Source organism: Athene cunicularia (genome assembly GCF_003259725.1).
Source record: "Athene cunicularia isolate RWA chromosome 1 unlocalized genomic scaffold, athCun1 chr1_part1, whole genome shotgun sequence".
In the NCBI taxonomy this organism is placed as follows: domain Eukaryota; kingdom Metazoa; phylum Chordata; class Aves; order Strigiformes; family Strigidae; genus Athene; species Athene cunicularia.
In genome coordinates, this window is record NW_020799091.1 from 71,797,954 (window position 1) to 71,811,820 (window position 13,867).

At 43.2% G+C, this 13,867-nt stretch overlaps 1 protein-coding gene across 2 annotated transcripts in view; it reads left to right on the plus strand.

Moving 5' to 3' along the window:
• The window catches only part of PLCXD1 (phosphatidylinositol specific phospholipase C X domain containing 1), a 20,336-nt gene that overhangs the window by 2,259 nt on the left and 4,210 nt on the right, over positions 1-13,867 (plus strand). The window contains exons 1-5 of one of the 2 annotated variants that reach the window (XM_026853378.1): positions 7-60; positions 3,353-3,495; positions 6,780-6,916; positions 10,204-10,332; positions 11,271-11,426. In XM_026853378.1, the coding sequence (XP_026709179.1) occupies positions 3,384-3,495; positions 6,780-6,916; positions 10,204-10,332; positions 11,271-11,426 (534 nt within the window). In that variant the 5' untranslated portion in view covers positions 7-60; positions 3,353-3,383. Of the gene's footprint in view, positions 1-6; positions 61-3,352; positions 3,496-6,779; positions 6,917-10,203; positions 10,333-11,270; positions 11,427-13,867 lie in introns of those variants that run through there. The other variant, XM_026853387.1, reaches the window with a different exon arrangement.

Below are 13,867 nucleotides of genomic sequence, written 5' to 3' on the forward strand. Positions count from 1 at the left end.
GGAGCTGGGGTGCACAAGCCTTCCCAACGAGCTGAGATGGAAACGAAATCGTTCCTCGGAGTAAGTAAAACGGTGAAAAAAAGCAGAGGGGAGGGAGGAATCCGCCCCGGCGGAGGGCACGGCAGCGGGTGCCGGGGGATGGGCTGGGGGGCTGAGCCCTTAGCCCGCGGTATCGCCGCCGGGGCTGGCAGCCTGCTCCTCGCCGTGGCGGTTCGGGTAGTTCTCGTCATGATGTTTCCTGTCGTTCCCGTGACGTTAGTTAGCTTCTGGGCCGGCTGCAGCAAATGTTTTAATTACGGCATCATCAAACATTCATTTAGCTTATCTCGCTCCCGCAACTGCGTGGCGTTTGGCCGTGGTACGGCGTGGGCACAACCCGGGCGAGATCCCGCCCGGTGCCCTCTGCGTCCTGGGTTTGAAGGACCGTGGTCTCTAGCGGCTTTGCCCGTTTTGCTGCTTGTTTACTGTTTGTGTCCGGTAAAATCCTCAACGCGTGGTTGCTGCCTGCACTCAGACCACCCAAGGTCGGATCAGAAAGCTGGCGTGAACGAGGGGAGTGAGGGTTGTTAGTCCCGGCTAGGCGTGTAGGGTGGCCTTGCCCGTCTGGAAGGGGGAAATGAAGACACAATTCTCTTCTGCAAAGTTTAGGATTTAGTGATGAGAGGCCGTGGCTAACGGTTGTAATTTCATTACTGCAGGGAAGCCTCGGTTTCCCCATAAAGGATACCCCACATCTCCAAACACAAGGTAGCAGCTGAGATTAGAGGTGGCGGTGCGCACGTCTAGGGCTTTGCATTTTGCAGGGGGTCAGGCCAGAATCTGGTCCAGCCACTGCTGTACGGGACTTGATCAGCAGATTCCCGCAGTGCTGCTGCTCCTGCCGTGCACTGCCGGCGGCTGCCATCCCCAGCCTCAGGGTGCTGAGGAGGGAGGTGGGAAGATGAAGAAAAAGAGAAGGAAGAGGAGGATGAGATGTGAATTTCTCATATGTCTGCGTTTGCAGGACTGCAGCATAGCTTGGTCTTGCAGTTTCTGCTCTCTGATGGCTTTCCTCAGGCCCAGCAGGACACTCTTTGTGAAGTGTCTCGGTCCTGCAGAGACTGGGGCCTTGATGGCAGTTTATGCCAGGCTGAGAACCTGCTGCCTGTGGGTTTTGGCTGGGCAGTGCCGAAGGGTCTGTTGTACAGCCCGGCAAAGCCGATCGCAGGGCTTGCTGCCTCCTCAGGGGCTTCTTCGGTATGGGCCATCACTGGGCTGTCCTAACTCAGAGGTGAACCTGTGTAAGGGACTAGCGTGGCACAAAACCAGATTGTCTTCTGTTAGTTGTGGGACTGTGCCCACGTTAGCCCGAGTGAGGCAATGAGAGCACATGGCGGAAGGAGAGGGTGGCAGCAGGTAAGCCTGCACCCTTGGACGCATCCTGGGAGTGCTGCTGGGGAAAAGGAGCTTGTGCTGGGCCGAGGTGCGGGCTTACAGGTCCCTGCCGCTCACGGAGGGGCTGTGTGCCCGCTCTGGGGGGGCAGAGATGTCTCTGGAGTACAGATGAATTGGGCAGCCCCAAAGGCTCTGGAAAGGTTGCTGCAGATCCCAAGGAAAGGAGGAAAACCTTATAGTTAGGTTTATAGTCTGTGTACAGGACCCACGTAAGTGCTGCCATATGCTGGAGTGTTGCATCCTCACAGCTCCTGCCAGCTTCAGAGCTGGGGAAGGGGAAAGACTATCCAGTCTTTTGCAACTACTAAATAGCAATGTTATTTTAAGCACCTACAGTCTCAGTCCATGCTGATGCTACATGGTACGTAGCCTAGAGCAGAGCAGCCCTGGCTGAGCAGTGGTGTGCAGCCTGAGGAGGCATGAAACACAGCAAAAGGGACGAGATTAGCTGCAGACATCTGTTGTCTGAGCAAGGGATCTGCAGGAGGCAGAAGTTCAGCATGTTAAATTGCAGAGCCAGAGGGTGGATGAGTTGATCTGCCTGAGATCCTAACTTCTTTCTAAGAATAAGAATACCAGATGTAGCATTATAGAGACCGTTTGCTTATGCAGGACAAAAGGATCTGCACCTTTTTTATAAATAAATCCATGGGCGTTTTTCTACCTGACTTTGTACTAGGCCCATCAAATATCTGTTTTTTAAAGTGAAACAAAGGAAGCAAGATAGGGTTTAAGCTACTTCCTTCCTGCTTACACAGTAGCCTTGTGTGTATGGATAACCTCAGAGGTAGGTGCTTTTCACCAGGAGGAAAGTGCCAGGTTACACACTGGACACGTGCAGCCTGTGCCACTGTGCCAGGGGTGCTGGGCATTTCCCTCAGCTGACACGGTCCCATTCGTACCTTAACTGGGGTGGCTGTACTCAGAGAGACCAATTCAAAGCCACACCAAAGGCACAGCAAGGCAGGCTGGAAGAGGGATCATACGTGCATTGACAGATATAAGGGCAGATTGTATCTGTTATGTGCGGTATGGACATAAAACTTAGCAATGAAATTCCTAAAGTTGCCTTTCATATGGCCCTATGTGACTGACAAAATAAAACCTCTAGAAGACCCTGGTGATAACCATGATTTCTCAGCTGGGTTTCATCCACTGGCACTCCTGTATGACCATTGCAAATTTTTCAGAAGATCCTGGAGAGGCTTGTATCCAAGAAGAACAGTTCCAGAGTAGTTTTCAGGAAGGTCTGACTGAGGTGAAGTACTTGTGATCATGAGCTTAGCAGCAGGGATGATAAGAACAGACATCAAGAGATCTTCTCACAACAGGGAATAAGAAAATGGAAATATTCCTCTCAGCCCCCAGAAGCCAGCATGACTTGGAAATTCAATATCCTGACGTCTTTGTTAAGGGTTTTCACAGAGGTATTGTTTTGGCAGCTGAATTGATGCTTCAAATTAGGTGTTCTCCAGGGAACTGAGGGCTGCAGACCCAGCCTCTGTCCTGGCTCTGCCATCGGTCCCACTGCCATGCTCCCGGGGCTGTGAAGGGTCAGGAAACAGACGTTTCACACTGGTGGTGCGTTACTCCTCATGGTGTTGCAATAGCCAATGTAGATGTTCATTTCACCATACCAACAAAGCTGTACATATTGGTCTTGGCTCTGTTTTTTTCTTTCAGTTGGTTAGTTTACAAGCCTGAAGTTGGAACCTTCCCTTGGCATTGTGCTGGGAGACAGTGTTACCAAAAGCAATGCATGTTGTGGACAAGAAGCATTACATTTTGCTGCAACCACTTGAGAGAAAGATTGACATTTTATAACATGTATAAGTCTGTCCTGCACAGGTGCTGTGGCATTAATTCATCCACAGTTTATATAATGGTTTATTCTTTTTCTTTTCTTTTTCCCTTCCAGAACACCCTATGAAGCTCTAGAGCAGGCACTAATGGAAGGCCCTTTGCAAACCTCCATTCACGTGTGCCATGAAAATGGTCAATGGATGTCACGACTGCCAGAGAAGCTCTGGGATATTCCCCTCTATAACTTGGCTCTTCCAGGTGAAGACTAACTTTTTGTCTCTGCTGTTTTGTTAGTGTGTCATTTAAGCATTGGAACATCCTGTTTGTCCCATTTCAGGATGGCTACATTTATTATTTGGGTCAGTGTGTGGGAGAAGGGCTCGGGGGAGGGTTTGTGTGACATGTGTGTGCATGTGAATACTTTTAGTCTGTAATGTCTGGGATTTCTTGGAGGGCAGGGAGGAAAAAAGGGGTTTTTTGTTGGGTGTTTTTTGAGGGAAGGAAAAAAAGGGGACTTCTTTGTAGTCCCTGTGCATCATCTTGTCAGATTCATATTAATAATCTGAGCATTTGTTTATCTGGGCAATGGTGAGATTTTCCTAATTCATTCTTTCCACTTTCTACATAATAAAGTGGTTCCAAAAGGAGAGAAATAACATTTTACCTTATTATTTCTTTGTAGTATTTAAAAGATGCCATGAAGGTATGAAAAAATGAGGAATGAGACTTTTAATTAACATATGTTTTCATTAATGTAGAATGTGACTTTTCTATATGACCCTGCTGGATTTATGCTGTTACGGGTAAATACAACTGTGCTATAAGCTATAGCTGGCGTCGTCATTGGTACTACATTCAGGCCTGTGTATCATTAGGCTTTCTTTGGTCATATTATTGCTCTCTTTGCTGCCTTGAATAGATGATCCCCACACACCCCCCATTCTGTCCAAAGAAGTTACAGGAGAATCTGTACTCACTGGCATGTGGGGAGGCACTGGAGGACTGTCAGCTCTTGAGTGATTCCCTTTGCCTCCTCAATGAAAATGGTATTAAAGAAAAGTCTAGCCCACGTTTCCTCTCACAGCTGTAGATACGACAGGTAGTTTGGGTGGAAAGCAGCACAGTGTGTAGATGAATGTTTTATATAGGCTACAGAGTCGTAGGTTAACTGAAACCCAGAAACTTATTTCATGGTGACTTCTTGGATACGTAATTTAAATTGATGTTAACATCAGAACAAATTCAACTCTGTTTTGGATAATGCCTATGTAAGAGATCCCCAGGACAGATGTTAGTAAAAAATTCTAGATTTCGTATTTAACCATCAGGAGAAGAAAATAAGTATCTATCCTATGATAGAAGAAAGAAGATAATTGTATCTTTTTTTTTTTCTTTTTTGTTCCTCTTGAAAAAATCCTTCAAAAATCAGTAGCATGCTCAGTGGTTTTTCTGTTTGATGGAAAAGGAACTTTGTTTCTAAAAAGGTTTCACAGTGTTCTTCTTGGACATTGTAGAAAGCTGAGAACCCATTGGTGTGTGCCTTTGGCTTCCTGGCTCTTCTGCTAACGGTCACCTTATTATTCTTGTGAATGTTTGTTGATCTCATGAATATGCCTGCATGGGGAGCAGGCACAAAGAAAAGAATAATTGAAGACAAGCCCATTTCAGCAGACATTGGAGGACTTCTACAGAGCATGGCAGACTATGAACTTGGAAGATTTTGGTGGCTGTCCAGCTGACCTACAAAACTGGTCTAGCCCAGGACAGAACAAAAGCAGATCAATATCAACCAGGTCAAGACAGCTCTGGCAGGTTTTCATAGGGAGCAATGACTGGGGGAAGCCCAGTTTGGAAGAGGAAGCTTATCTCAGATAGAGAAGACAACAAGGTATACAAGAAATGTCAGAGTGCATTCTGAAAGCATGACGAGGAGACACAGGCAATTTTCAGTAATTAGTGTTGTGTTTGCACCAGGTTCAGCACAGTGCTGGTGGGGAGCTGTTGCTTCAAGTTCTGAAGCTACCTGGTTTGGTGCTAGCTCACTATCTTTGCATCATATTTGTTGTGTCATGGATATACCTATCTTCCTTTCATTACTCACTGGTATCACAAGAAGACTCCTAAATGAAAAGGTATTACCCATTTGCTGATGGGCATCAGTAGGTGTGATGCCCATTGATGGAATCTTGTTCACTTGTCTCAGACTTGGATTTGGTCTGTGGGTATTTATTTAATGGTTCGACTCTTACATCCTGTAAGACAAATTCTTTTATCAATCTTCCACCTGCAATGAGCTTAGTTTGGGGGTTTAAAACAGGAAAACAGACAAAAACTTGATTTTAAAAGGTGAAAAAATTGAGTGAGACATTAAACTATTACTGACAGTTTCAAAGAATTTTCTTTATTTCAGACACAATCTTGTCCATTTTCTTTGGCTACTAGAAATATTGCCATTGGCACCAGTAAGGCTGACTGTTCAAGAAGGCAGTTCCTAGCACCAGTGAACAATTTGTTTGACAGAAGACTTAAAAAACAAAATGATATGCAAATTCCTTGCAGATACTCTGTAAAGATCCCAGCAAGTCACTTTCCTGAGTTGTTAGCTTTTCTTATTGGTGCTTTATAAAATAAGAAGAAATAATGGACAGAAAACGCTAGCAAAATCACTGGTTGCCTGTCCTGAAGAAATTGTGGGTTGCAAGAGTTTCATCTAAACATGATGCAAGAGGTGTGTCAGATTTATTCAGACTTCCAGGAAGTTAAATATTTGTGCAGCTGTGCTTGGCTCTTATGCTTAGTCTGCCCCTATGTAATTCCCTGTGCTGGAGAGACAGGTAATTTTTGAAGTCCATAAAAGTGGATTTTGTTAATCTGTCACATGTAAACTTAGACTTGGATTTGCCTCTGAAACCTTCCAGTGCCCACCTCTTACATTGTTTTTGTAGGGAATGTGGGTGTTTAGTTCAGGAGGGCATTTTTACCAGATATTTAAGATATAAATGCTTAAAGTGCCACGTTAGGAGTTGATCCAGTTAAAGGTGTAAGAAGATGAATTTCTGATCTCAGTCCTATTTTCCCATGTAGAGATGATGGGATTGGAGTACGAAGTCCTGCATTTGGACGACTCTGAGAACAGGACAAATTCTAGATAAATTCAGCCTTCAGCTATTTATTTCCTGAAAAAAAAGTGGGTTTTCACATCAAAATAGTTATTTCAGTGGAAGCTGCTAGTTGAAACAGGCCATTTTATTGCGGTTTGAGGCAAACAACAATGATTGTGTAGTTTGGGTGGGAACTTCTTTATTGAAGTCTCGATGCGTCCCTTCATGAGGATTTCACACTAAGCTTATTAATGTCAGATGAACAACCTCTGTGGAAGAGCCCACCTTTTTGCCATAACTACATAGTCTGTCAGACAATAAAAGTGTGTGATTTGAAAATGGGGTGACATGTCAGGCGTGCACACCCAATATAACCATGTATTGTGGTCTTGAGTAGTTAAGAAATGACATTTTCTGTACATTTATTTTTGTCTTCTACAGGCAGTCACGACACTATGACCTATTGTTTGGATAAAACCTCTGCTGTTAGTGGAAATGAATCCAAGGTGGTGAAGTTTTTAAACAAATGTATCCCCTGCATTGTGCACCCCATTATCATGAAGTGGTCTATAACACAGGTAACTGTTATCTAGCATTCTTGTCATGCCTGGGCAAAGCTGAAGCTTTTGCTGCAGTACTGAGGGTGCTCATGCTCTCCCATGAAATGAAGGAATAGCCTGCTACCCAGAAATCTGTGCTCTCATGACATACTGTGCTTGGGTGTCATGGTTTAACCCCAGCTGGCAACTAAGCCTTACCCAGCCTCTCGCTCACTCCCCGCAGTGGGATAGAGGAGAGAATCAGAAGAGTAAAAGTGAGAAAACTCGTGGGTTGAGATGAAGACAGTTTAATAAATAAAGAAAAAGCTGTGCACACAAGCAAAGCAAAACAAGGAATTCATTCACCACTTCCCATGGGCAGGCAGGTGTTCAGCCACCTCCAGGAAAGCAGGGCTCCATCACACGTAACAGTGACTTGGGAAGAGAAATGCCATCACTGTGAATGTCCCCCCCTTTCCTCTTCTTCCCTCAGCTTTATATGCTGAGCATGACATCATATGGAGTGGGATATTCCTCTGGTCAGTGGGGGTCAGCTGTCCCAGCTGTGTCCCCTCCCAACTTCTTGTGCACCCCCAGCACTCCTCATTGGTGAGGTGAGGAGCAGAAAAGGCTCTGACTCTGTATAAGCACTGCTTAGGAGTAGCTAAAACATCCATTTAATATCAACACTATTTTCAGCACCCATCCAAAACACAGCCCCATACCAGCCATTATGGAAAAAATTAACTCTATTCTATCTAAAATGAGCACACTGGGGTACGAGATAGGTCCCATATGTACCAGATCTTCTTTTGTGGGGAAAAAGCATGTAGGTGAGGCAGACATGATACATAGACAAAGATGTTGCTTAAAGCTGACCACTTTGTCCTAGAAACTCACCTTCTTTTTTATGTGTTTATTGTTGTTAGAAATGACATTTAATACTACTATAATTAAGTTTTTTCTCTTGCACTTTCTTCAGAAGGTAATGCTTTTCATTTTTACTATCACTGTTGTATGAGATGTCAGTTGTTTTCCCCATCTATATTGTGTAAGTATTTCACCCAGCAGGAGAGACAAAAATCTTGTTGAAGGGAATTTTTTTCCATAAAGAGTAAGAGGATGAAGGTGTGGTTCCTCACATGAGGTTTAGTTAATTTTTAAAAATTTCTAAATATTAAGCTAGTAGTTATCTCTTTGTTCCTCACAAACGTGTGTTAAAGACCAAATTTGGGATCGCAATTTAAGTTAAGAGTTTCTGAAGATTTTTCTAAAGAACAGAATTTACTGGCATCAAAGAGATACCAAAAATATTTTCACTTTTGTTCTTATTGAAGGAGTAGTTCGTTATTAAGGAATTAAAAGGGAATAATTGATAAATGGCAATATGTATGCTGAAGCTTCTTTTGTTGTATATGAGCAGCCCTTTTGCAAACTGGAGTCTTAGACACTACAAAGATATTGAATATGTAACAGCAGTGATGAGTTGATGTGGAAGGGCACTCAGCACAGTGTTTTGTCTTGAGCTGCTTTTTGCTTTGGAACTTAAGCCAGTGAAATATTTAGACACCACCTAACTTGTGGGTTGCTGGCCAGTGAAGTGACCTTGTTGATGACAAACAAGCTCCCTACATCTTTATAGTAATTTTCTGGTCTGAACCCAGCATGCTAGTGGGAAGTGGCCCAGTGCTGATGGGAAAGAGGCATGGCTGCAATCCTGCCCCTCCTTAGCTCTGCGGTGCTTGAGTTATCTCTGTGAGGAGGTGACTCCACCTGTTGGTATCCAGAACAGACATCGGGGAGCCATATGGATGGTAGAACCCACAGGTCTCTGGATGGCCCAGTGCCTAGGAGGTGGTGCCTGGCTTGAGCCCTGGCTGTCACAGGTGTTAATCTAGAGGCTCAAATCTTTCTTGCACCAAGACTGATGTCAGGTGTGTAACTTCCACTCATGCCCTGGATGTCTGGTGTGAGATTGCATCACTGAACAGCATCGCTCCCCAAGGCTTCTTAAATTTTGCCCTTTGGGGGTAATTTTCACATTGTCCAATTCAGTATCCAAACACCGCTGACTAATTAGAGAGTCTAATTTGTCTAGTTTTCCCATGCAGTCAACAGAAAAAAAATCGATTAATCCAAAGGGCAGTTCAGAGCAGCTATTTCATCTGGTGCTCTTTCTGGCCACAGAGTTTATATATGACCTACAGCCATATACACTTCCATCTCCAGCATGCTCCAAGTGAAGGTGGGACTCAAGCATGGATCACTGCTTCAACTGGTCCAGCCTGGTGGAGACCAGTCAGGCACAGAGGGACCTGTTGGCCCAAGCCACATAGAGCATGTGGGACTGGGCTGCCCCCACCCCCCAGCCCTGCAGCTCTGACACAGCGTGAGAAGATTCAATTCCCATCCTAAGAACAGAAAGTTAGATGGTTCAAGCTAGGCAGGGTGAGCATTCGCCATGTGTCTTAAGCTCTGTCTTGGCCCTAAAGCTACGAATGTGGTTATTCAGGCACAATGCCTTGTATTGACTTAGCTTTTGTTGAATCCTTTCTGACTTAAATCAGTACAGTGTATGCTTGCTGAAACCTGAAAGTGTTGTCGATAGTGTGTTGAACTGAGACACATTAGCATTTAAACGTTTTTAATTAAATTGATTTTATTTTCTTATGCAAAGAGAGCCTTGATATAGATGAGAGACATATCACTTGGGAACTTTTGCCCCAGAAACTCAGCTTTATCACCTGTACCATTCAGCCCTCAAATCCAGTAGAAGAGGTCTGAGGGAAGTGGAAATAGAGGAGGACCTCTGTTTTGTACACTTCTACAGGTTAATTCAGACATTTTTAGAGACATTATCTTGAAAAAGAACAATAACCAGTACTTTTTTCTATTTTTGTTTTTTCTTCTGTTGAGTATGAGTGAACTCCTCAGAGACAACCATGGTGAAGTCTTTGATCTAATAAAATAAATACAGCATTTCTGAGGTGCTCATCCTGCAATTTTTGTTTGTACAAATAGTTTTGTGAAGAATGATTGTGTATTTATGCACAGGTTAATAGATCTTTAACTTTCAGAACACAAGGGAAGAGGTCTGAAACTAATCTAATCTGTATCTGCACTATATGCCACAGGGAAATTGGGATCCATCTTGTCAGAGAGTAAAATACTTCCAAGTTGCAACTTAGTGCCATATAGTGCCATTTTAAAGATGAAAGACCTGTGAAAAATGTCATAGGGCTAACTTTGTACACCTTCTTCAGCTTTCTAAAGAAACAACTCTCTTACAAGGCCTTGGGACCTTTGTCTTCTGTTTCACCTTTCAGGTACTGACTGTTACGGAGCAACTTGAGGCCGGAGTTAGATATCTGGATTTCAGGATTGCCCACAAGGCTAATGATCGATCTATGAATTTGTACTTTGTGCATATGGTTTACACAACAGTTACTGTACAGGTATTGTCCTTACCTTTGGGATGGCTATAGAAACAGTGCTGTTTCTTTTGTTTAAGAGCTATCATAATCTGAAAATGCTGGCCCAAGGTTTTCTGAGTAGGTTATTTGTTTTCCTACTGTGAAAACTTCAAACTAGAGACAATCAGAAGGGTTGGAAGTTAGTTTCAGCAGCTGCAAGTGAGACTGGAGCATCAAGAAGTTCCTGTTCTTCAAACTGGAGTTGCTGTGCCTTGCCCTCCACTGCCTAGCCCCTATGAAGTGCCTGATGTTTCTGGGGTTCATCTTGTCTTGTCCCAGGGTGCTACCCAGGGCAATCCTGTTTTCCCAGTAATGAGAGAAGTTGTTAAAGAGAAGAAGGTATTGAAAGCCTAATAACATTACAGAAACACTTTTTTTTTTTTTGAGCGAGAAGTATTTCACTGAAAGACAGAGAGTCTTTGTTAGATGTAATGACTGACTACCCTGCTAATTTTATGTGGTCTTCAAGAAGTTGTCATTGCCCATAACAAATGGGGAAAATAGGTCCTGTTATGTTTAAGCAAGCACAGAACTTTTCCCTGGTTTTGAGTTTGCCACTAATATGATATTTGTCCTTAAAGTAGCTTGGGAAGATGGCTTTATGGCTAACCCGCCTCTGGGCAGTAGGCAGTTCATGGATATTATCAAAACCCAAAGCTGTTAAGTGTGGTGTGCTAGAACTACATTCAGAGCAAATCAGCACAGACCTGCAGAAAGAAGGTTTTCCTGCGATCCATCTCTCTGGACCACTTTGTGAGCAGTCAGATAGCCATCCTCCAGAAACCTACATTGATTTTCATTTTTGTGATTGCAGGTCTACCCCACCATCAGTGCTCTGTTGGGTTTATTTGTTGGTTGTTGGTTCCTTTACCACGCATAGCATAGATGATTTTCTAAGTTGCTGTGACTCTCTCTTGTAGGAAATTCTGTGGGAAGTGTTAAGGTGGTTGGAAAATCATCCTCGGGAAGTTGTTATCTTAGCCTGCAGGAATTTTGATGGATTAACCAGGAAACTTCATTGTCTTCTTATTGCTTATATAAAAGAGACTTTCCAATGTAAACTGTGTCCCAGAAATGTAAGTATGAGATCCTTTTTTTTTTTTTTTTTCCTAAGAATGATATATTATGATGAGATCCTTGGTTCCAAATTTTTAGATATAGTCTACTTTCACTGTATTTTTAATCCATGAAAAGTAATACTTGCTGCATCAGAAATAGGTGTTTACCTAATAAAATTGAGGAGATAAAGCAAAACTACATCCCATGGTGTGGAGGAGGGAATAAGATTTAACTGTCATGTCTGTTGAGTTGTGGGATAATAGTAGGGACACAACTGTTGTCTACTGTCCTGTCTGAGTTTTGTTAAAAAAAGAAAATAAAAGGTGTGTTATAAATAATAGTCCTTACTATATAGAATTAAAGAATCCATTTTCTGCCTTTTCACAGATAATAATTATAAATTAATTTTTATGCTATTTATAATAGTTTAGGTTGGGAGTGACCTCTGGAGGTCACCTTTTCCAACCCCGTGATGCAAAGTAGAATTAATTTCAAAGTTATGCTGGGCTCTGTCCTGTCCATTCTTTAATATCTCTGAGGATGGAAATTCTATAAGCTTTCTATGCAGCCTGGTCCAACATTTGACCAATCTCACAGTAAACATGCGTTCCTTATCTATCTATCTATCTATCTATCTATCTATCTATCTATCTATCTATCTATCTATCAGAATCTGTCTTGCTGCAACTTGTGTCTGCTGACTTTCATCCTTTTGCTATGCATATCTGAGGAGTGTTCTCTACATCTGCCCGTTAGGTATTTGCAGACAGCAGTGAGACCTGTCTGTAGTCCTCTCTTCTTCATGTTGAACAGACCCATCTCTCTCAGCCTGTCCTTGCTCTAGCCTCTGCTTGATCTGGTTGCATGCTGTTGGACTCGCTCCAGCATGTCACTGACCTTTTTGTACTGGGGAAATTCCCAGCTGGAAACAGACTTGAGATGCAGTCCCATAACTGCTGAATAGAAGGGGAGCATGCCTTCTTCTGACTTGCTGTTTGTGCCTTTACTAATACAGCCCCGTTTGCAGCTGGTTTTTACCGTGTGGGCACACTTGGTCTCATGTTCAGCTTGGTGTCCACTAGGACCTCCAGGTCCTTTGCTGCAAAGCAGGTTTCTAGTCAGCTGCTGCCAGTCTGTCCTGGTATGTGGGGTTAGTCAAATCAGCGTGGGACTTTGCATTTGCCTTTATTGACCTTCATGAGGTTTCTGTCAGCCCATGTCTCCAGCCTGTCAAAGTCCCTCTTAATAGCATCTCTACCTTCAGTGTATTTCTGGTGGCACTGACTTTCTTTCCTGGATGTGAGCTGGAGCTGACCTGCCAACCAGCCTAATGTGCTTGCAGTTGCCCAAACCCCCAGAAAAGCCTTAATTTAAATAATCAGAAATTATTTGATTGCTAAATTTTAAAAGTTGAGATTTTTAGCTTCCCCCTTTTTACAAGGTGTGGGAGCTTTTAGTACTTAAACAATTAACATTTCAAAGATGCAGAGGAACAGAGGGTTTTCTCTGGAGATGTGAGGGGTACAGGGTAATGATGACCCTGTTTGTGATTTGAATTCAGCCTTTGAAGCTGGTGTATCAGGAATGGGTGAGTATTACCATTTCAAAGCATTTTGTACAGCAGAGTTAAAATAGAACAATTCTCAGCAAAACTAGAGGATTCTGAATATTCAGGCCTCAGCTGAATAACTGAAGACCTGAGTGACACTGTTTTATTGTTTCCCCAAATAATTTGAGTCCTTAATGTGGATGAGCAGAGCAATACTGGAGAAGACAGTCAAATTTGATTTCAGACGCATGGCCAGCTCTTAAAAAGGAAAAAGACATTAATTGTAAAAGGGGCAAGCCTGCTGCTTGTTGAATGAGGCTTGTTGAATGAAGGTGATGAACAAATGGTTCGAGATCACCTGACTTGTGTCCAGGGGGAGGGAGGAAGGGCACTGGAGAAAAGAGAAGCCAAGTACTTCTCTCAAGCAAGAAGGTTTTATTTCTGTGGGGTCTGTGACCAGCACAGTGGATCTCGCCATTTTTTGCAAGTGATACCATTGCAGGTTACGTAGCTGTGCGTTTTTTCGGGATAACAGATTCAGATTAAACATCAAATAACCAAGTGCTTGTTCACTTATTCTAAAATAATTTGGTACCTGCTGTCTTTCAAGACTCTAACTCTATTGTCATACAGAAATAAGCATCAAAGTGTTTATGAACAAACTGCTAAGTAGAGGTCTGTATGTAGTACTGGCACAGGCCGCATTGTGACAACATTACACTGCGTAAAAAAATTTTAATTGCCTTAACTATTCAAGGTGTCTTCCTTTGATCTGGATTACTAGGGTTTAAAAATCCCTTGTTAGACATCCAAAGTTTAATTTCTGCTTTGTTTGCAAAATAAGCACCTGTGCTCACGTACACATTTCTGGTAGCTTTTTTTTTCTTTTATTGCCCCCCCCGCCCCCCC